We start from the raw sequence: 22,945 nt of genomic DNA, 5'->3' as shown, positions 1-22,945 counted from the left end.
GTGGAGGAAAAGTGATCCTTGTTACGAAGTGGCAGAAAACTTGGCTGAATTGTGTTCTGCTTTTGGGTAAAAAGTAGAACTTATAAACAATGAAATTGGATTTCCAGCTGACGTTTCCAAGCAAAACATGGAAGATGTGTCCTGGTTTCTTGCTGCTTATAGTAAACAAGAGGAAAGGGGTAACTGAGGAAGGAAATGGTCAGCAAAAAGGAACCTGAACATGATTTGGAAAATTCACAGCCAGTCCATATTGCAGGAAATGCTAAGGCATGCTCTGGAGCGTTCATCAAGGGTGCAGCTGGAAAACCCACTGGAGAAATTAGATTTGTGACCATGAGTATAATCAACCATCTCAGCAGAAGCTAGGAACAGAGGTGAGACTATCCAGGAAGGACCTGTGGAGAAACCTCACGTCTAATGGCGTGGATCTCCTTGATATCCATGAAGACTGATGGTTTTTGAGAATGTTCTATCAGCAGAAACACTGCCTGCTTGGCCTGGCGGACAGAGACAAGAAATGAAGGAAGGCTGCCAGACTTCTGGGCTTCTATAAGCAGGAAATGGGGTGCCCAGAGGATAAGACTGTCCCAGGCTAACAATTGAGAGGGTGGGGCCCACAAGGCATCTGTGGGTCTAGAGGGGGGTGCTGGTGAAGCCTCTGGCCCAGAGGGCAGATCAAGACACAGATAATTATGCTCAGGCTTTGAAACCTTAGGAAATCTGCCCCGCTGTGCACTGCAAACACTTAAATCAGTGACTCCTTTATTCTTTCCATTTTCTCCTTTTAGAATGGGAATGTCTTATGCTATTTTGCAAGCTGACAACTTGTTTCTAGTTTCACAAGTCCGTAGATGGAGAGGACACCATGATAGGTGAAGACTTTGGGAAATATTGGGACGGAGTGAGTGCATTTTGCATGTGAGATGGGTATAAATTTTGGGGAACCAGAGGGTGGACTGTACTGAGTTTATCCCCACAGAACTCATGTCTACCAGGACTTATGAATGTGATCTTATTTGTAAATAGGGTCTTTACAGATGCAATCAAGTTAAGATGAGGTCATTCAAGATTAGAGTAGCCCCTAAAACCAATGACTTGTTCTTATAAGGAGAGACATATAGAAATATACAGGGAAGGATGCCATTGGGGACAGAGGCAGAAATCAGAGTGAGTTATAAGCTAAGGCACACCAAGGACTGCTGGCAACCACCAGAAATTAGGAAAAAGGCATAGAACAAATTCTCCCTCAGAGCCTCCAGAACCAGCCGTGCTGCCACCTTGATTTCAAATGTCTGGCTCCCCAAACTGTCAGAGAATAAATATCGTTTTAAGCCACCTGGTCTGCGGTACTTTGTTATGGCAGCCTCGAGACACAAATACAGATTTATTACAGCAGCCCTAGGAAACTAATGCAAGATGCTATTTGCCTTTTTCTCTCATGAGCGTACAGTGGAGTTTTCCAGAGACTATGTGATGTGTGATATGGTGACAGATTGAATACAGAGCAGATGTGAGAATCCAGCTATGTCCTATTAAGCCAGACATTGAAAAGATTTGCAAAAATGTAATACTCTTACTAATTTTTGTTTGGAAAAGTTATTTTTCATTAATTTATTTATGGTAATATACTGGGTTTATTTTTTAAATAAATTATAAGTTTTTCCAAGTTTTAATTCTAACTTGGTAAATATTGATAATATGACCCACATAAACAAAAGGTTTTTGGGATCCTCAATAATTTTTAAGAATACATGAGGAGTCTTGAGTCCAAAAAATTTAAGAACCACTAGCCTAACTGTAAATTCTCAAGTCCAAAAGGGCATCCTGCTGTTTGTGTTTGTACCCTTGCTTTTTGGAGAGTCCGATCAACATCAAAAATAGCACTTGAAAGAATGAACTTTAGAATCACATTGAAGTAGGTTAGATTTTTACTTCTTCAGGATTCTCTGAGCCTCAGTTTCCTTATTTATAAAGTGGGAAAAATATCTATCTTGTAGATAGTATGAGGATGAGATAGTTTATGACTATGAAGGGGTAGTTATAATTATTAAAAACAAATATTTTCATTCCACCAGACTAAGTGGCTCATTGGTTGCTGGCTGTATGAAGATGGGAACAAATGCAAGGTCTAAGGCTTCAAGTTTGAATGGATGACAATCAAATTACAAATTTGTTACTTACCTGACACCTAATGAGAAACTTTACGGGACATGAAGACTCCAAGTGCAGAGGAAGCAACTGTAGAAATCTTCTGGACCATAGGATTTTCTTTTCCCTGGGGAAAATCTTTTGGTCTCTTATCATAATTGCTGCTTGTTAAAACTGGTAAAATACCCATTAAGGACTATTACTTTCATGAACAAATGATTTGTACATGCAAACTCAGATAACATTTTAGAATCTCTAGCACATTTAGCTCAATTTTAGGTATTTTCTGTCTAATGCAAATTCTGCACGCCAGGTTTAGGGGATGAAGGATGGCTATTGATCTCCGGTAATTTCTTCTGTTCACCCTAGAGTATGTTTTCTGCTAAGGGTGACTGGCCTTTCTGTAGGTGCCATCAATCACCATAACCAGGTCCCAGACCACATCAGCATCCAGATTTCATGGTTTTTTGGTGGGGAGGGGCAGGGGGACAGGCCTTGGGAAATGGACTATGAACTATCATTGTTGTAACTGGAAGTAGAGTAAGGATTTAATAAAACTCTTTTCCCCATCTCTCTGTGCCTGACAGATGGTCTCTATAAGCAAGGAAATCGAAACTTTATTAACATAAATGCAAAATTATTTAATTGCTGTGATCAGCCACAGGGATTCAGTTAGTCTGGATCAGCATCTAATAACTTGTGTGAAGAGGATGTAAGAGGACTTGATTTAGTTCCCAGAGTGGGGGAAAATTGTTCCCAGTGAGGTCTTTCGCGACCACCCTGCTGTAAACTGCAATCCTTCACACTCCCTATACTTCCTTTCCTACTTTACATTTTCTCCCTTGTACTTATCACCATTGTCCGTGTGTCACTTATTTTGTCTATTGTCTGTCCTCCCACTGGAATGTAAGCTTACATAAAGGCAGAAATGTGTGTCTCTTGTTCATTGCTGTGTCCCCAATGCCTAGCACATTAGAAAAACTTAGGATCTTTGAAAGAATGAACAAATGAATCCAACTCCATTTCTATTGAAATCAAGGTCATCTGACACAAGTTCCCCTAAATTTCTTTCACCTCAGAATGTCTGGATCCTTAGCCATCTTTGTTCTCTCCCTTGCCAAGACTAACACTTCAGCTCTGTTCTTGATTATTCTCTTGCCTTCTTTTGGATACTGCTGGTTCAGTCCTCTCATTCATATTTCTAATGTTTCTCTTCTGATCCACTCTTTCCAGCCCACAAACACACTAAACTGAAAATCTCTCCTTTTCCCTGTTGCCTCCCTGAGGTACTCTCTCAGGTACCATATACTCTTGCTGTTTCCTTTAATACTAAATTGAAAATGTATCCATACTCAATATTTCTGCTTTCTTAACACCCAGGCATTCTTCACGTTCTGCAGTTTGGGTTTTGTCCCAACCAAATCTAGTGGTCCTATTTAAATCCGCAGTCTCCTTGATATCTCCATAGCATGTGTCAACTGTGTCCATAGTTCCCTTGAAATTCTTTGAGATATTTCATATTTTGCTAATTGCTTGTTCTGTCTCCACTGGTGCCTCTTTTTTCTCCTGCTCCCTAAACAGACTCCACATTTCTTCTCCTTCCGCATACCTTCTATCATCACCTCTGTAGCTGACACTTAAAATTATTATATCTCCAGCCCTGACTGTTCAATTGAGATCCACTCCTGAGTCTCCATGTTTCATTACCTGAGCCCCAAACCTTGCAGGTGAACTCTTATGTCCTCTTACTTCCTTTTCTCAGTGGGTCACACCTTAGATTTTACAGTGCCCCCTGCCAAATGTCTTTCATCCACGTCCCTCTTTCCCAACTATAGTTGCCACACTATAGTTCTTGTCCTTACACGTGGCCTGTTGATGTAGCCTTCCAATGGTTCTTTGCATATCCAGTAACTCTTCTCCTTCAGCATATCCTGTACAATAACACTGGATTCATTTTTATAAAGATATGCTGATTATATCACCCATTGGATCAGAATTTCAATGATTCACTGTTGCTTATATAATAAAGTCAAGCCAAGGATTCAAAATCTCCCATAACTTGATTCCAACCAACTTTCCCACTATATTACTAATACTCTAATCTCTCAACAAATTGAACTCCCTGCTTCCCCTTCTGAACACCTGGAGATTTCCTATTGCTACACTTTTGTTCATTCTTCCTAGTTTAAGTCTCCTTTCATGAAAAGTTTTTGCATTCTATAAGACCCAGCTCAAATATCAAATAGATATAACTGTAACGCAAAGTAGCATATGATTCATGCTGTTGGAGTACAATATAGGAATCAAGTGTGAAAACTTTATTTCTGCTACCAGACTATGTAAGTCTTTTAGGATAGAGTCCAATTTTCATTTTTATATTTGATAAAATATTTCATACAGTACCTTGCATATAATAGGTTCTCGATATCTGTATATTCTATCTGCAAGAGACACCAGTATGAAGGAATGTATTGTAATTCAGTGTATGTCCATTCAACTTCTACAATAAGGTATCTCCTATCCCCCAACAAGATTACAAGTTGTTGTGTTCTTTTAATGACAAAGACGTGCTTTTTTAAAAAATTCTGATTGTCTGATACCCCATAGATGGCCAATAATATTGAGATTTATCCAACTTACGGTCACATGTACTATGTTAGGCACTTTGCTAGATGCTTTCAAAGATGAAAGAAGATACAAGTCTTTGTCCTAAGAAATTTAACTCTGATTTTAAAAATAGAATAAATGAAGCTACAGAGTGCAGATGTGAGGGGATTAGAAAATAGCATTTTGAATTCTCCTTGCTCAAATGTAATTTTTGCACTATATATGACTACCCAAATTGAACTTTAAAGGATATTTGCTTCCACAGGTAAGAACAGGACATCATGCTCAGTCATAATCTCTATATTGTGAAAGATGTGTGCTGATCCCTTGGCACCATCCTCTCCAAAAGCCATGGCAAATAACTCCACTTTCAGTTCTGCCTGCAAACCAGCAGCCACCTATAAGACACAATGTAGCTTTAGAATCAGACATGTATGAGTTCAAATCTTGATTTTTAACATGACTTTGGGCAAGTTACTCAAACTCTCTAATCTTGTTTCCTCATCTATAAATTTGGCACAAATGAATGATTGCTGTTCTAGCATTTAGAAGAATTACTTCATGGATTAGTTAGGTTGAATTCCATTGAGTAAGCGGGACCCAGGAAAAATTGCTGAAGGAGAACATCAAGTGCTATTTAGGAAAAAGCATAAGGAAACTAAATGCCAGGATGCTGGAGGGCAAACTTTCATGATGTCTGTAACTGTGCTATTTCTTGAATATCAGTAGCAAGTTTCTATTTATTGTCATCCTTGTAGATAAAGATAAATTTAATCTAAGAAAAATATGTTTCATCTTAAATTTAATCTAAGAGACTGGGTGAATCCCACAATTCCCCTGCCCTGCCCCTTGGTTTAGAGTATTCCTAATGTAGGACCTGCAATGTGGCAAAGCCAGTAGAGGGAGACAGAATTAGTTTAAATACCAAACTGCTTAGATCCGAAAGCTACATGGACGAGGTCTGTACCAACAAAAAAGAAACCTGATACATAAAGAAGAAGAAACACAGCAAGGAATAGGCTTCTTGCCTTGCTCCTTGAAAAGAACACTAGCCAGGAAAGAAAGAGCTGTTTATGTTTCTAAGCTGCCTCTCTAGGAGGTGGGTTAAAAAGCAGACTTGAGAACAGTTATCTGGAAAAAATAAATCAGAAGAAACTACCACATGGAAAGCAGTTAGGTACGAATGGAATTTTTTTCTTCAATAGAGTTTTATAAATAATAGAATTGAAAAATGTTTCAGTTTTTTCAGCAGTGTGCTTGTGAGCATCTATCTGCACACTGGAGAGTATCCAACAGCTCTGTTTTGAGACCCAAGCCCTTAGCCCTCCAAGCCCAACAACCAGAGCAGGGCCGGGGAATGATGACATTCTGCACAAGGGCAGCTGGAGAACTGTTATCACACAGGTTTACCCAGGCTTGGAGTACATTCATTCACTGTTGGCAACGAACCAAGATGAACAGTGGTGAGATTTAGATATGGAGAAGTCTAGAGGTTACATTCTTTGCCAGAGCCAAAACCTACTATCAAAAAGAAAAAAAAAATAATAACAAACAGTATAGAGTGAGCTTCAAAGAATACAAGCTGGGTTTTTAGTACGTATAAAGGTTCGTCCAGCAGTCGTTTGTTTGGCTTTTGGCTAATCCCTATTTTAAATGAAAAAGATTTGCTAACTTCCCAGAACAGTGGGAGAAAAGCTTGCTTTAACTGTGTTTTTGCTTTATGTTGTGAAGATTCTGAAACTTTGACACAGTACAATGATGCATTGTCTTGGAGAGGTGCTCATGAATTAGTAGATCTAATCCCAAAATGTATTTCTGTTTGGAAATTGCAGCCTGCGTACTACAATTTTATATAGATCATAAGATACTGGAGCTGGAAGAGGGCTAAGAAGTGATCAGTCTAAGCTCCTTCTTTTATAGACGAGGAAAGCAAGGTGCAGAGGATTAATTAACCAAAAACATCACTGAGCTGCTTGGTAGCATAGCCAGGACAAGAAGCCAACTTTCTTTGCACTATAGCCAACCGATGCTTCTGTGTCAACGTATAACAACTGTGGCTTCCCCACATCATCTGTCACTCAATCACATATCTCTCGAGTGCCCACCATGTGTCCTGCTCTGTAAGCTCCTTATGTGTCTCACTCATCTTTAACATCCCCTGTACCCTGGCACTATCACTGGCATATGGGAGGAACTCAGAGCTTGTTGACTGAAATGAAAGGCGTGTTAAAGCAGCAAGATGATATACTGACCAAGAAATAATAGTTAAGATTGAAAGTGTGATTTTTGTTATCTTTTGAGACAACCTTTTGTTTATAACATACTACACTTCTGAAATTCTAATGTGAAGTAAGTGGCAGTATACACATTTTATACTAAACACCTTATTTGGGGGAATGTATCAAATAAAATCAGAACAGATTGACATATTAAAATTTGTATTTTCAGAGATTTTTGGAGAAATGAGACAGATGGTGACTTTAAATATACTACTATTTCTTAATATGTTATTAACTAATATTCTCTGACAAATACCAAGAGAACAAACCAGATTTACATAAAATGTAAACAATGAAATATTTGTTTTTCAAGTGATTTTTCACTTTGCAGAAGGATTTGTCACAGGATATCTTTAGGTAATCAGTTTACCAAGTGCATGTTAAATCGTATTTAATGTTTTAAAAGGTATTTTCAGACAACAGTATAGAACTGCAGTATTGGGACAAGTGAAGTGAACTTCAGAAATGGTTCCATAGCTGGAAGTTTAACTCTATTTACACACAGATCTGCTCATGGTTGTTACATGAAGTAAGTGACATCAAGCCAGATGTTGAACCAATACCAGGAATCTTTTGTTTATGATACTAGAAAAAGTAGACTTAAACATGGTTTAAACTGAAACAGGTAGAACGACTTAAATATCACTTGACTGGAAACATATACATATCTGTACGCACACACGTGGACACACACAACAGATAGCACATAGGACTTACAGGCCCAGGTTTGTAAGTCACTTTCAGTCCTGTGCTGGGTGGGGGCTGCTTCACCCTAAACCTACCAGGAAAAAAGATGGGAATAAATTGATGCCATAATGAAAAACATGAGCACGAATGAACTGGGAAGTAATAAAACCAGAAAGGTGTTAATATTCCCTACACAGGAGCAAGGGGTCCAGACTAGTAGAAAAACAACCCAATATCCAGTTGGAAAAAGAATCTGGGGCCTGTTTCACAACTGCCTTTCCAACAGTTTTCATCGGCGTCAAACTGACTCCAACCTGAGTTTCAACCCTTTGTTTTCGGATGCTGACGAGCAGCTCGGGTCTGGGCAGAAGGTGGCGAAGGTTTGGCTGGCGCGTGCACTGCAGTGTAGCTGCCAGCGTGAACACACATACTGACTGCCAGGCCATTAAGCTGAAGAATAAAGGCTCCTTTGGAAAGCAGCAGAGCATGGAAGCCAGTCTTTCTCTGCCATGGTATGGGGTTTGCAAGTTTGGGGAGAAGAGAAACAGAAAAGGCTCAGAAAATGTTGGTGAACTTGAAAAGCCTGGTGCTCACACGTGGTGCCTATTGAGCTCTTCCTCTTCCTGTGGTTTGTGGGTTCTGCCCGAAGGTTAAAGACCTGGAGTAAATTAAAATGCCAAGGGAAGCCTACCTCCATCTACTCCACTCCCTCTACCAGCCACTTTGCTGTCTGCCCTGTGGTGGCTGACTTGAACAAGCTGAGGACTGAAATCTATAAAACTAAAATTCTGTACTGGACACACAGGGTCTGCATGGGTGGTTTTAATTCGTTTGAGGTTGACTCTCCATTTCTCCCTACCCACTTTGTGGCAACAACCTAAATAAACAATGATGTCTGATCTGGCGGCTTGGGTCCCTCATCAGGTTGTTTGTGAGGAAGTAAATGTGATTCCTGAAGTTGAGAATTCACCTCAATTAAAATGGGACGGTGATCTTTTCAATCAGATGCTCCTGTAGCTTTGCTCCATCTGACTTCCAATCCTGAATTTAGAATCACAAACATTCTCAAACTTGCTACTGACCCTGAGAATAACTCTGCACTTGAAATAAACATGTATCCCATTTTTATGGGGCAAAAAACTCGACATAATCCTGAAGCTTAATTCAAAATAGTATAGAGGAGATTTTGTGATTGGGAGTTGTCTTGGCATAGATACATGGTATATTGACCCAGTGGGAAGGACTGATCTCCCACAAGAAGCAGTGACCACAGCTGTGTTGATAAAGCAAGGTGCTCCAATGAGCTGGTACTCAGGAGATCTGAGATCTACCCTTGCTGCAGCCTACAAGACCTTAAAACAAGTTACTCAGTTTGTTCCTTTATGTAATAGTCTCTAAGGTTCTACACACTCTAAAATTCTATTGGTTTTGATCTGAAAATGAAGGGCTAAGGTGACTTTCTTGTCACTTAATGCCAGATACAGTATATTTTCTATTCGGAGTACAGGCTGTGAGTTAAGGTACTTGTTTATAATTCCAAGTCACATCATCAGAGTCAAAATGACCCTGATGATTAAGGGTTAATTTTTTTTCCTTTTTGCCTCAATTATGCAGAATTAATGTAATTAAAATCATGTTTAGATCACAAAGTGCCAACCAATGTTAGCTGGTATTATAGTTGGTGGTAGATTTGAGAAATAGACTTTCAAGTTTTGTGCATTAGTTATTGTTTTGTGTATTAGTTATTGTAACACTTGTACAACTTCCCTTTCATTTTTTGCTAGTACAGATCAGGTCTTGAGGTGCTTCTAACCAAAGTATGGATAAAAATTAATGGAAAGGCAAAGAAATACCTACTCTATAGTTGAGGCTTGGGAAGTACTAATTTGTTGAATAATGAATGAATGGATGAATTAGTGAGTAAATGATTGAATGAATGATGTTAAGATTCAAGAGTTCGGGTGTAATTACAATTCAGTTCAATAAACATTCACTGATGTAGGCAACCAAAGAAAAGTCACAGAGTAGGGGAAGGTGATCTGAGCATACACTTGGAGCCTTGGCCTCACCTGCAGAAGTCCACTCCAACATTCTTGAGCTTTACAGTGGTTGCATAGGTGTGTCCTTCTTCAAGCACTCCAAACGACACTGAGGGCGGGAGAAGATGGAATCCAAAGGGGGATGAATTTACATTATTAATGGCAGCAGATGCAATAGAGGATGTTTTCACTCTTCCTGCAACAGAATCTTGCACCTTGCATTGAGAAAAAAAGCAATAAAGCATAATAAAATGGTTCTATTTTGCATTCTCAAGATAATAAAAAGACTCTGACCCCACACATCCCAACTAGACCATGCAGCAAAGCATGCAAGAAGCTTACCCTGCCCTCCAGCCAGCCTACAGCCATTGCACAAGGCAAGGCCTTGCAGCCAACCAAGTCAAAGCCAGCTTTGCCCCCAGCATGCCCACAGTAGTAGGCCCTACCACAACAGAAAGGCACCTGCAGCCCACATAAGGGCATCCCTTGACTACACAGCTCTGGTGACCAGAGGGGAGCATGCTGCTGGGCCCATGGGACATCTTCTACACGAGGCTACTTCTCCAAGATTGGGCAATGTAACCAACATTAGAAATAAACACAGAGAATTGGGGAAAATGAGGAGACAGAAGAATATGTTCCAAACAAAGGAACAACACATAACCTCAGAAAAAGAACTAAACAAAGTAGAGGTAAGCAATCCGGCCAGTAAAGAGTCAAGATAATTATCATAAAGATGCTCACTAAACTCAGGAGAAAAATGAATGAATATGGTGAAAGTTTCAACAAAAAGTTAGAAAAATGAAAAACCAAACAGAGCTGAAGAATACAATAACTGAAATAAAAACTGCACTAGAAGGAATCAACAGCAGATTAGGTGATACAGAGGAATTGATCAGCAATGGATCAGAGGAATGGATGAGACAGTAGTAAAAAATCACCTAAGCTGAACAGAAAAAAGAAAAAACAATTAAAAAAAATGAAGACAGTTTAAGAGACCTCTGGGACAATATCAAGCATACTAACATTTGCAAATAGGGGACCCAGATGGAGAGAGAAAGGGGCAGAGAACTTACTTGAAGAAATAATAGCTGAAAACTTCCCTAACCTGGGAAAGAAAACAGATATTCAGGTCCAGGAATCACAGAGAGTCCCAAACAGGATTAACTCAAAAAGGTCCACACCATGACACATTAAATGAAATTAAAATGGCAATTAAAATGGAAAAATTAAAGATAAAGAGAGAATCTCAAAGAAGCAAGAGAATAGCAACTAGTTATGTACAAGGGAATACCATAAGACCATCAGCTGACTTTTCAGCAGAAATTGTGCAGACTAGAAGGGAGTGGCACGATATATTCAAAGTGATGAAAGGGAAAAACATACAACCAAGAATATTCTACCTGTTAAGGTTACCATTCATGTTTGAAAGAGAGATAAACAGTTTTACAGACAAGCAAAAGCTAAGAGTTCAACGCCACTAAACTGGCTTTACAAGAAATGCTAAAGGGACTTCTCTAAGCAGAAAAGAAAAGGCCACAACTAGACATACAAAAATTATGCAAGGAAAAATTTCACTAGTAAAGGCAAACATACAGTAAAGGTAGTAGATCAACCACTTATAAAGCCAGCAGGACAGAAGGTCAACAGACAAATGCATAAGATTACATATATCCACAATGAGTAGTTAAGGGATATTCAAAACAAAAAGATGTAAAATATGACATCAAAAACATTAAATGTGTGTGGGGGGAAGATGAAGAGTTGTTAGAATTTATTCAAACTTAGGAAATTATCAACTTAAAATAATCATATATATGATTATATGTTGTTATATATGAACCTCACGATAGCCACAAACCAAAAACCTGTAATGGATACACACACAAAAAAGAGAAAGGAATCCAAACATAACACTAAAGATAGTAATCAAATCACAAGGGAAGAGTCTAAAAGAAGAAGGAACAAAAAAGAACTACAAAAACAACATGAAAACAATTAACAAAAGGTCTATAAGTACATACCTATCAATAATTACTTTAATGTAAATGGTCTAAATGCTCCAATCAAAAGACAGAGAGTGGCTTAATGGATAAAAATCAAGACCCATATATATGATGCTTACAAGAGACTCACTTCATATCTAAAGACACACACAGACTGAAAGTGAAGGGATGGGAAAAGGCATTCCATGTAACTGAAAACAAAAAGAAAGCCCAGGTAGCAATACTTATATCAGAAAAAGTAGATATTAAAACAAAGACTGTAACAAGAGACACAGAAGGACATTATATAATAATGAAGGGATCAATCCAACAAGAAGATATAACAATTGTAAATACATATGAACACAACATAGGAGCACCTAAATATATAAACAAATATTAACAGACATAAAGGGAGAAATTCACAGTTACATAATAATATATAATAATAGTAGGCAACTTTAATACCACTTACATCAACGGACAGATCATCCAGACAGAAAATCGATAAGGAAATACTGGCCTATATGACAAGTTATAGTGGATGGACTTAATAGATACATACAGAACATTTTATCCCTGAACAGTAGAATACACATTCTTTTCAAGTGTACATGGAACATTCTCCAGGATAGATCATATAATAGGCCACAAAACAAGTCTTAGTGAACTGGAGAAGACTGAAATCATATCAAGCATCTTTTCCAACCACAACACTATGAGATTAGAAATCAACTACCAGGAAAAAACTGCAGAAAACACAAACATGTAGAGGCTAAACAACATGTTACTAAACAACCAATGGATCACTGCAGAAATCAAACAGGAAAAAATACCTAAAGACAGATAACAACCACACAATGATCCAAACCTATGGGACACAGCAAAAGCCATTCTAAGAGGGAAGTTTATAGCGATACAAGCTTAACTCAGGAAATAAGAAAAATCTCAAATAAACAACCTAACCTTACACCTAAAGGAACTAGAAAGAGAAGAATAAACAAAACCCAAAGTTAGGAGAAGGAAAGAAATAATAAAGATGAGAATGGAAATAAGTGAAATATAGACCAAAAAACCAATACAAAGACCAATGAAACTAAGAGCTAGTTCTTTGAAAAGATAAACAAAACAAGCCTTTAGCCAGACTCATCAAGAAAAGAGAGAGAGCGCCCAAATAAATAAAATCAGAAATGAAAGAGAAGTTACAATCAACACCACAGAAATAAAAAGGACCATGAGAGATTACTACAAACAATGATATGCCAATAAAATGTACAACCTAGAAGAAATGGATAAATTTCTAAAAACATAATCTCCTAAAACTGAATTAAGAAGAAATAAAAAATATGAACAGATTGATTACCAGTAATGAAACTTAATCAGTAATTTAAAAAATTCCAACAAAAGTCCAGGACCAGATGGCTTCACAGGTGAATTCTATCACACATTTAAAGAAGAGGTAGCACCTACCATTCTCAAACTATTTTAAAAAATTGAAGAGGAAGGAATGCTTCTGAACTCATTCTATGAGGCTGTCATAAATCTGATGCCAAAATAAGACAAAGATACCATAAAAAGAAAATTATATATCAATATCATTGATAAACATAGATACAAACATCTTCAATAAAGTATTGGGAAACTATATTCAGAAATACATTAAAACACTCAAACATCATGATCAAGTGGTATATCAAATTTTATGATCATCTCAAAAGATGCAAAAAAGCTTTTGGCAAAATTCAACATCTACATTTATGATAAAAAATCTTAACAGAGTGAGTATAGAGGGAGCATGCCTCAACATAATAAAGGCCATATATAACAAGCCCACAGTTAACATCATACTCAATGATAAAAAGCTGAAAGCATTTCCTCTAAGATCAGGAACAAGAAAAGGATGCCCACTCTTGCCACTTTGATTCAACATAGTACTGGAAGTTTTAGCCACAGCAATCAGACAAGAAAACAAAATAAAAGGACTCCAAATTGAAATGGAAGCAGTTAAACTGTCACTATTTGCAGATGACATGATACTATATATAAAGAATCCTAAAGATGTTACCAAAAAACTATTAGAACTTGGTAATGATCCATATCTTAATAAGAATTTGAGTTACATGAGTATATGCATTTATCAAAACTCAGCAAATACATGCTTAAAATTTGTGCATTTTATTGTATGTATGTATATTATAGATCAAAGGAAAAATATAAACAAATATTGAACTCTACTTAGTGATATGTATGTTAGAATATTTAGGGATAAATGTAGTAATCTCTGCAATTTACTTTGAAGTGCACCCAAAACAAGATGGATTAATGGATAGATATAAGGATAGATATGTGATAATGCAAGTATAATAAAATGTTACTGGTAGAATCTAGAAAAAAATCACACACTATTAGGACTGATAACTTAATTCAGTGAAGTTGAATGTTATAAAATTAATATACAGATATCTGCATCTGTTGCATTTTTATACACTAATAATGAACTATCAGAAAGAGAAATTAAGTAAACAATCCCATTTACAATTGCATCAAAAAGAATAAAATACCTAGGAATAAATGTAAACAAAGAGGTAAAAGACTTGTACTCTGAAAACTATAAGACACTGATGAAAGAAATTGAAGATGACACAAATAAATGGAAAGATATACTGTATTCATGGATTGAAAGAATATTGTTAAAATGACCATACTATCCAAGGCAATCTACAGATTTGATGCAATCCCAATCAAAATACCAAAGGCAATTTTCACAGAACCAGATCAAATATAACTAGATGATTTAATTCTAAAATTTGTATGGAAACACAAAAGCAATTTTGAGAAAGAACAGAGCTGGAGGTATCATGCTCTCTAATTTCAAACTACACTACAGAGCTATGGTAATCAAAACAGTATGGTACTGGCATAAAAAGAGACACATAGATCAATGGAACAGAATAGAGAGCTCAGAAATAAACTCATGCTTTTATGGTTAGTCAATCTATGACAAAGGAGGCAAGAATTACAATGGGGAAAAGATAGCCTTTTCAATAAATGGTGTTGGGAAAACAGGACAGCTCCATGCAAAATAATCAAACTGGACTACTTTCTCACACCATATACAAAAATACTCAAAATGGATTCAATACTTAAATGTAAGACCTGAAACCATAAAACTAGAATAAAACATAAGCAGTATGCTCTTTGCCATCAATCTTAGTAACTTTTCTGGATCTGTTTCCTTACACAAGGGAAACAAAAGCAAAAATAAACAAATGAGACTACATCAAGCTAAAAAACTTGTTGCACCATGAAGGAAACTATCAACAAAATGAAAAGGCAGACTACTGAATGGGAAAAGATATTTGCAAACAATATATCTGATAAGGGGTTAATAACCAAAATATACAAAAAACTCAAACAGCTTAACATCAAAAAACCAAACAACCCAATTAAAAAATGGTCAGAGGACCTGAGTAAGATTTTTATCAAAGATATAAAGATGGCCAACAGACAACATGAACAGATGCTTAGCATAAAAACATACAAAAAACTCAAACAACGCAACATCAAAAAGCCAAACGACCCAATTAAAAACTGGCCAGAGGACCTCAATAGATTTTTTTCAAAGAAGACATACAGATGGCCAACAGACACATGAAAAGATGCTCAGCAGTAACTAATCAGCAGGTAAATGCCAATCAAAACCACAGTGAGGGGCTTCCCTGGTGGCACAGTGGTTGAGAGTCCGCCTGCCGATGCAGGGGACACGGGTTCGTGCCCCGGTCCGGGAGGATCCCACATGCCGCGGAGCGGCTGGCCCAGTGGGCAATGGTCGCTGAGCCTGTGCGTCTGGAGCCTGTGCTCCGCAACGGGGGAGGCCACAACAGTGAGAGGCCTGCGTACCGCAAAAAAAAAAAAAAAAGAATATAAGGATATAAGGAGCAAAATCTGGAGAGTTCCCAAAGAGAAATGGTGAGAATCACTAGAAGCCTTAAAAAATTCATTTAGGGGGCTTCCCTGGTGGCGCAGTGGTTGAGAGTCTGCCTGCCGATGCAGGGGTCACGGATTCGTGCCCTCGTCTGGGATGATCCCACATGCCGCGGAGCGGCTGGGCCCGTGAGCCATGGCCGCTGAGCCTGCGCGTCCGGAGCCTGTGCTCCGCAACGGGAGAGGCCACAACAATGAGAGGCCCGCGTACCGCAAAAAAAAAAAAAAAAAAGAAAGAAAAAAGAAAAGACTCCGTCACCAGAAAAAAATAACTGCTTGGTTGGGAGAGGAAATGAACATTTAAGGTCTATGTAATCCTTACCACAGCACTGTAAGGAAGTATTTTAGGCTTTGTTTTAAGGATAAAGAAGCTCAAGTTCAGAGAACTGAAAGACAGATAACTTGCTCAAGTGTTACGTGCCGAAGTTTCAAACTCAAGTTTGTCTGATTCTAAAGTTTGTACTCTTTCTTCTGTGCCAGTGATGATCAAACTTTAGCTCCCACCAGAATCACCTGGAGGACTGGTTAAGACACCAACTGCTGACTCCACTCCCAGAGTTTCTCCATTAGTAAGTCTGGGATGGGGTGGAGTAGAGAGTAGGTAGGTGGGGAGGGGAAGTGTCTACAAAGATAAAGAAAACCTGCTCTGGAGAGGAGCACAGTCTTCTGAGGACTCCTTAAGACACAAATTGCTGACTCCAACCCTAGAGTTTCTCCATCGGTACATCTGGGATGGGGCCCATGAATCTGCATTTATAAAAAGGTCTCAGGTGTTGCCAATGCTGCCAGTCAGGTAATCATGCTTTGAGAGCTATTGCCCTATGCTGTTATTTCCTGACCTCACCTGGGAGTCTGTTAAAACTGCAGAATTTCGGGCCCCACACCAGAGCCAATAAGTCGGAATCTATATTTTAACAAAGTCCCCAAATAACTCACATGCACATTAAAGTTTGAGAAGCACTTCTATCATATGTCACTTATATACATTGCAATACCTTCTCTGATGGTAATGAACACAGTGTGCCATGAAATTTCTAAAGGATAACTACCAAAGCTTGATTGGTGGGCTCAAGGAAACCTTTACAACAGTACTGAGATGGAATCTTAATCTTAGAGGCTCTGAGGGAGGAGCTTGGTGCTTTTAAAGAACTAAGAGAAGTCCACAATGGGTGAAGTGTAGTGAGTTTGAGACAAGGTGAGGGTAGAGAAGCAAATGGAGCCATGCCTTGGAGTCATGCTAGGTCATCTGGATTTTATCCTAAGAGTCATGAGAAGGGTGCCCAATGACCCCCTCAGCCAACAGTGTGCTGGTAAACTGGCTCTCAGAAAAGAGCCTTTATCAGTAGCATTTGCCGATTTCTATGGCATAAGAGCTCCCAGCGTGGCTGACTGCAAGCTAATGACGATTTAACAGCTGGCTCATAAAGTCTCTCTCATGAGTGTATATAAGCTGGCTCCAGCAAAGCACGGCCCTGGTTTATCTCTGTGTGACCTGAAGGGATCCATGTTGAGATGGTTCTTATATTAAATAGTAGTACACAGTGGCTGGAAATCAATGGCCTCAATCAACCAGGAATATATAAAATGCTCACTGGCTCTGGGAAATTTCTTCCCCTGTCTGTTTTACCTTTTTGAGAGGTTGAGACTTGGGCTTGGAACTCAGCAAATAGTGAGGTAGCCTCACTTTCTCTTTTCTTGCTTGTCCTGCCACATCCTGCAGCAGTGACTGGGTTGGAATTTTCAGAGGCACACACGATTCTGGTTCTGTTAGAGAGAACACTGAAATGACACCACGTGGACGTTGCTTCCAAAGACATTCAAGATCATACCAGAGCATAGAAGAACACAGAACCGACTTGGGAAAATTTTCTTTCCTTCTTAAAGAGCTTATTTACAGGAATAAAGGCTTTTATTCATTCTAGTGTTCTATCTTTGCATTTTACAAAGAGATTTTACCTAAAATTAGTCTTCACAACAATCCTATGAGATGGGCAGGGCAGATGCTATTAGCATCACCTTCTTTTCAATAAATGAGAAAAATCAGATGCTAAGAAATCGAGTGACTTGCCTGTAAATCAACAAGGCACAGTTCGAGAAAATGTTGACTCTCAAAGATTTCTTAAAACTAATGAGGAAAAAAATCTTAAGAATTTCTTTGTTTCAACTAGTAAATTTATAGTTCGAAAAACTCTTGTAGTAATCATAGATAAATTAAGCCAGGGAATCAAATCCCCAGATCACTAAATTTGGTGAAGGAGGGAGCAAAAGTAGATAATCTACACAGCTGGCAATTTTATGTATTTTTCCAAATATCCAGGGGGTTTAATAAGAATTGTGTTTTAGATCAGCATATTTAAACATCCTTTCTTGAGTTTAAGTCATCAAGAGAGGAAAGGGAAGGGAACCAATATCTGAGTGTCCACTGTCTGCAGGCAAGCACCACATGCGTGTTTTTACATACAGCATCTCACTTAGTTCTCATAAAGTCCTCTGAGCTGAAGGTAATGGTAATTGTAATCTTTGTATGCTGAGCATTCTCCCCATTGCCCACCTCCACACCCACTCCCAGCACACATACTTCTAGTGCCACAACACCCCTGGCCCCAGGCATCAGGATGGTGCACGACCCATGCAAAGCCAACACAGGCCCTTCACCTGGATATTTCCTGAAGCTGACCGGGATGATCCCATCTTGTCCATTGGGTTATGGGTCTGGAAGAATCAGAACCTTGGACCTCTCTGATCATGTCCCTGACACATGGACATAGCCTGTCCTTTGTAGGAGAGGATAAAACCAAACAGGGCAGCAGTCCCAAATTTTTTGGCACCAGGGACTGGTTTTGTGAAAGACAATTTTTCCATGGACGGTGGTGGTGGGGGGTTGGGGAGATGGTCAGGCGGTAATGCGAGCGATGGGGAGCGGCAGATGAAGCTTCACTCGCTTGCCCGCCGCTCACCTCCTGCTGTGCGGCCCGGTTCCTAACAGAGAGTTGGGGACCCCTGAAACAGGGACAAGTAAGGATGTGACAACACAGAGGCAGGGAGATGCCCAGAGAGACAGACAATCAGACGCAAACACTCCCCTGAAAAGCTTGAGTGCCTGCATCCTGTCATCCCTGGGCTAGCACCATAGCCACTTTTCTGTGGTTTGCTTTTGAGCATCAATAAACACCACCCCACCCACTGGCTTTTTTGTTGTTGTTCAATGGGTTTGAGTTTCAGTTCTCAAATTGAAGAGTCCTGACTAATATAACAGTAGTATCTCTTTTCTACAGATGAGGAAACTGAAGTTAAAAAAACTTGTCCTGGAAACTAAAAAGTGGCAAGGTGGGATGTATACCCAGGTGTGTCAGATTCCACAAGGATCACACTCCTGGTAGTGTAAGATAATAGAAAATGTATATTCATCTCTGCCCCTGGTTCCCGGCAAGGGCACGGCACTCCTAAATCCCTTGTGATTTCCTAAGTGATAAGAGTGTTAGGAGTATCTTTAAATATTTGGTCTTTGACCCTGATTCCTGACACAGAGCTCCTAAATCCCTTGGAAATTCCTGGGTGATAGGTGTGTCTTTTGACCTGAATGAAGTGACTCTTGGTGGGCTCCTGGATAGCTTCAGGATGGGGGCTGGTCATCAGGAAAACCAAGCCATGATTAGAAGCTTGGAACTTTCAGCCCCACCCCCCCATCTTCTGGGAAGGAGAGGGGACATGGAGATGGAGTTAATCATGCCTACATGATGAAGTCTCCACAAAAGTCCCTACAGCACAGAGTTCGGAGAGCTTCCGAGTTGGTAAGCACATCCACAGGTCGGGAGGGTGGTGCACCACACCACCACAGGGACAGAAGCTACCATGCTAAACCCTTCCAGACCTTGCCCTGTGTGCCTCTTCCTCTGGCTACTCATCTCTGCCATTTATCATGTCGCCTATTATATAATAATATATGAGTTCTGTGAACTGTTCTAGTAAATTATGGAACCATAAAAGGAGGTCATCGGAACCACAATTTATAGCTGATTGGTCAGAAGCACAAGTGACAACCTGTACCTGTGGCTGGCATCTGAAGTGGGTGGTGGGCAGCCTTGTGAGACTGAGCCCTTAACCTGTAGCATCTGTGCTAACTCTGGTTAGTGTCAGAATTGAATTGTAGGACACTCAGCTGGTGTTGCAGAATTGCTTGGTGTGTATGAGTAGTGAGTTTTTCCTAGACAACTACCCAGTGTGTCCCAAATTCACCTGTGCTTCATAATCCCCTGGGCTGACTCTGGTAAAATAGAGATTCCCTAGCCACATACCAGATAAGCTGTATTTCAGACCAGAACAGAATCAGAATCTCTGGGGATGGAGCTCAGTGATCAGTGTTCTAATGTATTTATTCTCTTTGGTCACTGCTGCCTACATAGGCAACCATTCTAATGGCTTGATGTGTCTTTTTGCTTGTATTCTTAGCATATGCATATTACTGTCTTATATGAATGCATTTTACCAGTCTAATGGGTATCAAATAATCTCTCATACTATTATTATTAATAGTAAATACTGATACGGAGTTTCTCATGTGCCAGGCACTGCTGTAAGCATTTTACATATACTAACTAATTTAATCCTCACAACCCTATAATGTATATACCATTATACCCCCTTTACAGAAGAGGAAACAGGAATATATAGAGGGGTTAAAGAGCATGCCCACTGTAACATAGTTATTATATGAGAAGTCAGGTAGAGCCTTACATAAGTTATAATATAAGTCATATTATATATATGTCATTATATAATTATATAAGTCATAAGCTATTAAATAAGGAGTCAGGTAGAGCCTTAGCTCTGCTGTATACCATACTGCCTCCCATAATAGATGGATTATTATCCACTGAAGCCTACCCAGGGCTTCCCTAGGGATGGGGGGAGGAGGAGGGAGTACTTGAGGGGCTTGGAACAGCAGCTGGTCACGAGCTGATACAGAAGTATTTTAATACTTAACAACTGGGGGACTTCCCTGGTGGTCCAGTGATAAAGAATCCACCTTACAATGCAGGGGAAGCGGGTTCAATACCTGGTCAAGGAACTAAGATCCCACATGCCATGGGGCAACGAAGCCCGCCCGCCTCAACTACTGAGCTCGCGAGCCTCAACTAGAGAGCCCATGCGCTCAGGAACCTGCATGCCGCAACTACAGAGCCCACGCGCCCTGGAGCCTCCACACCACAACCAGAGAGAGAAAAGCTGCATGCCACAACTAGAGAGAAACCCGGGCACCACAACGAAGAGCTCATGTGCTACAAGGAAAGATCGTGCGTGCTGCAACTAAGACCCAATGCAGCTAAAAGTAAATTAAATAAATAAATAATCTTTAAACAACTGGGATAGTCCAACTAGTGGAATCATCTGAAATTACGGCTGAATCCGACACAACTGAAGAGCAAGTAATGGTTCCCTGTTTCTATGCTGAGGTCGACTGTGGTATTTATGCACAATAATGTTTTGGTTTTGGTTTTTTGCCTCCTCTCAGAGCATAGCTTTATGTACTTCATCTCTGAGCACGGCTTCCCTGTAGATGGAGAGTATTTCTCTGCCCTGTTGACTCTGAGCTCAGCCTTAGGACTTGCTCTGACCCATAAATGTACGTGGAAGCGGCTGCGCCAGTTCTGAGCAGAGGCTGAGAGCGGCAGCCCGCAATCCACCTCTCTTGATGGTCCTGATCCACTTCTCCTGAGCTCCGACCCTGTGTCCTGAGGACAGCCAGCCACAGAGGGTGGGGCTCCTTCATCACGGGAGCAGAATACACCTGAGCTCCGCCTGCGGCCACGGGTGTGCTAAAAAAAAGCTTAACAACTGCCTCCCTGGAGAAAAACCGACCTGGTTGGTACACTTTGCAAGTGTGTGGCATTTGCTGATTTCTCATGGTGGCTGACTCATGCTCTCAACGTGGTGTTGTTGAATGTGGGGCTGGGAAGAGACAGATCTCAGGGGCCTGGTGCCGACTCCAGCACGTGCTGCCTGTAGGCTGCACAGTCAGCTCACAGCCCCCAAAACTGGTTGCTTAGCCACTATAGGATTTATGCAGTGTTATCATAGCGAATGCTGACAAGTTCAGTTTTATTTCACCAAATCCAAATCTCCTCTGATTCTCTTTTATTTCCCAAACATTTCTTGTACTAGTACCAAATAAGAATACTCTGATCTACTTACAATGGCTTCCAGTTCATTTCTACTCAGGCTTTTGAACACATTCTTTTTTTTTTTTTTTTGTATAAAATATTCTTTCTCTTCCCTACATCTGGAGGGTAGTGTAGTAAACTATAGAGAATTCAGAGTCAACAACTCATTTTCTGGCCCTGGCGCAGTCCCAAATTTGCTGTATGATTTTAGATGCTGCTTGACTTTCTCTAGGTTTCAGTTTCCTCAAGCGAAATGAGGGTTATCTCAGGTGATCCAATCTTAAACTTTAAAATCTACGCAATTGTATTTATTCTTTAAGACCACCTCTCCCATAAAGTTTTCCTCACTGCTTGTGTTAATCTCTTCCTACTCTGAACTTCTTTAAACTTTATTGTTTATATCAAAATTTAATTTACCACTTATAGTGGAATCACATTATTGTCTCTTATTAGCTCAAGTATTTCAGCGTGTAGGGGTGCTGTAGGTGTCCCTCTCGTTTCAAAACAATTTTTTTGCTCCTTCAAACACTCCCATTCCTTTGACTCTCATGCTATCGTACTGTTTTACCTACGACATCTCCAAGTAGTTGTCAGTTACTGACCTTCTCAATCATTCCCTTGATTCATTGCAGATCTTGACACCTTGGATGGTCTTCCACTTCATGGCTTTTGGTGGCATCCCTTGGATGACCCATCCAACACCCTGTCTGCTCTGATTTTTCCATCGCCCTGTTTCTTCATCTTTTCCTCTTCTCCATCTCAGAAACTCCCACGGTCATATATTTGCCCTTGGCAACACCAGTAATTTTACCACTTTCCAAATCTCTGTTTCAAGCTACCCTCTCTAGATCACTACTTCCTATTCTTCTAGCTTATTACTCTATCATATCTGTCAAGCAATTATTTGACCTTCTTGAGACCTCTAATCAGTGGACACTGTCACTTTAAACAATCAGTCACCCTTTCTTGTTTTGCTTTCCTGTTTCTCTGGAATGGATTTTATATTCTTATCATTATATCCACTCCTTTGCCATCACACTCACTCATCTCCCCAA

At 39.7% G+C, this 22,945-nt stretch overlaps 1 protein-coding gene across 1 annotated transcript in view; it reads right to left on the bottom strand.

Moving 5' to 3' along the window:
- Positions 1 to 2,043: 2,043 nt before the first annotated feature.
- SPAG17 (sperm associated antigen 17) overlaps positions 2,044 to 22,945 on the bottom strand; it is a 219,517-nt gene continuing 198,615 nt past the window's right edge. The window contains exons 44-48 of the mRNA XM_030869317.2: positions 17,357 to 17,493; positions 9,791 to 9,975; positions 7,752 to 7,812; positions 5,009 to 5,153; positions 2,044 to 2,325 (exon numbers count right to left, since the gene is read on the bottom strand). Coding sequence (XP_030725177.2) covers positions 2,189 to 2,325; positions 5,009 to 5,153; positions 7,752 to 7,812; positions 9,791 to 9,975; positions 17,357 to 17,493 — 665 coding nt within the window. The 3' untranslated portion in view covers positions 2,044 to 2,188. The remainder of the gene's footprint in view (positions 2,326 to 5,008; positions 5,154 to 7,751; positions 7,813 to 9,790; positions 9,976 to 17,356; positions 17,494 to 22,945) is intronic.

Source organism: Globicephala melas, chromosome 1, assembly GCF_963455315.2.
Source record: "Globicephala melas chromosome 1, mGloMel1.2, whole genome shotgun sequence".
Lineage (NCBI taxonomy): Eukaryota > Metazoa > Chordata > Mammalia > Artiodactyla > Delphinidae > Globicephala > Globicephala melas.
This window is presented reverse-complemented; position numbering and strand designations above follow the sequence as displayed.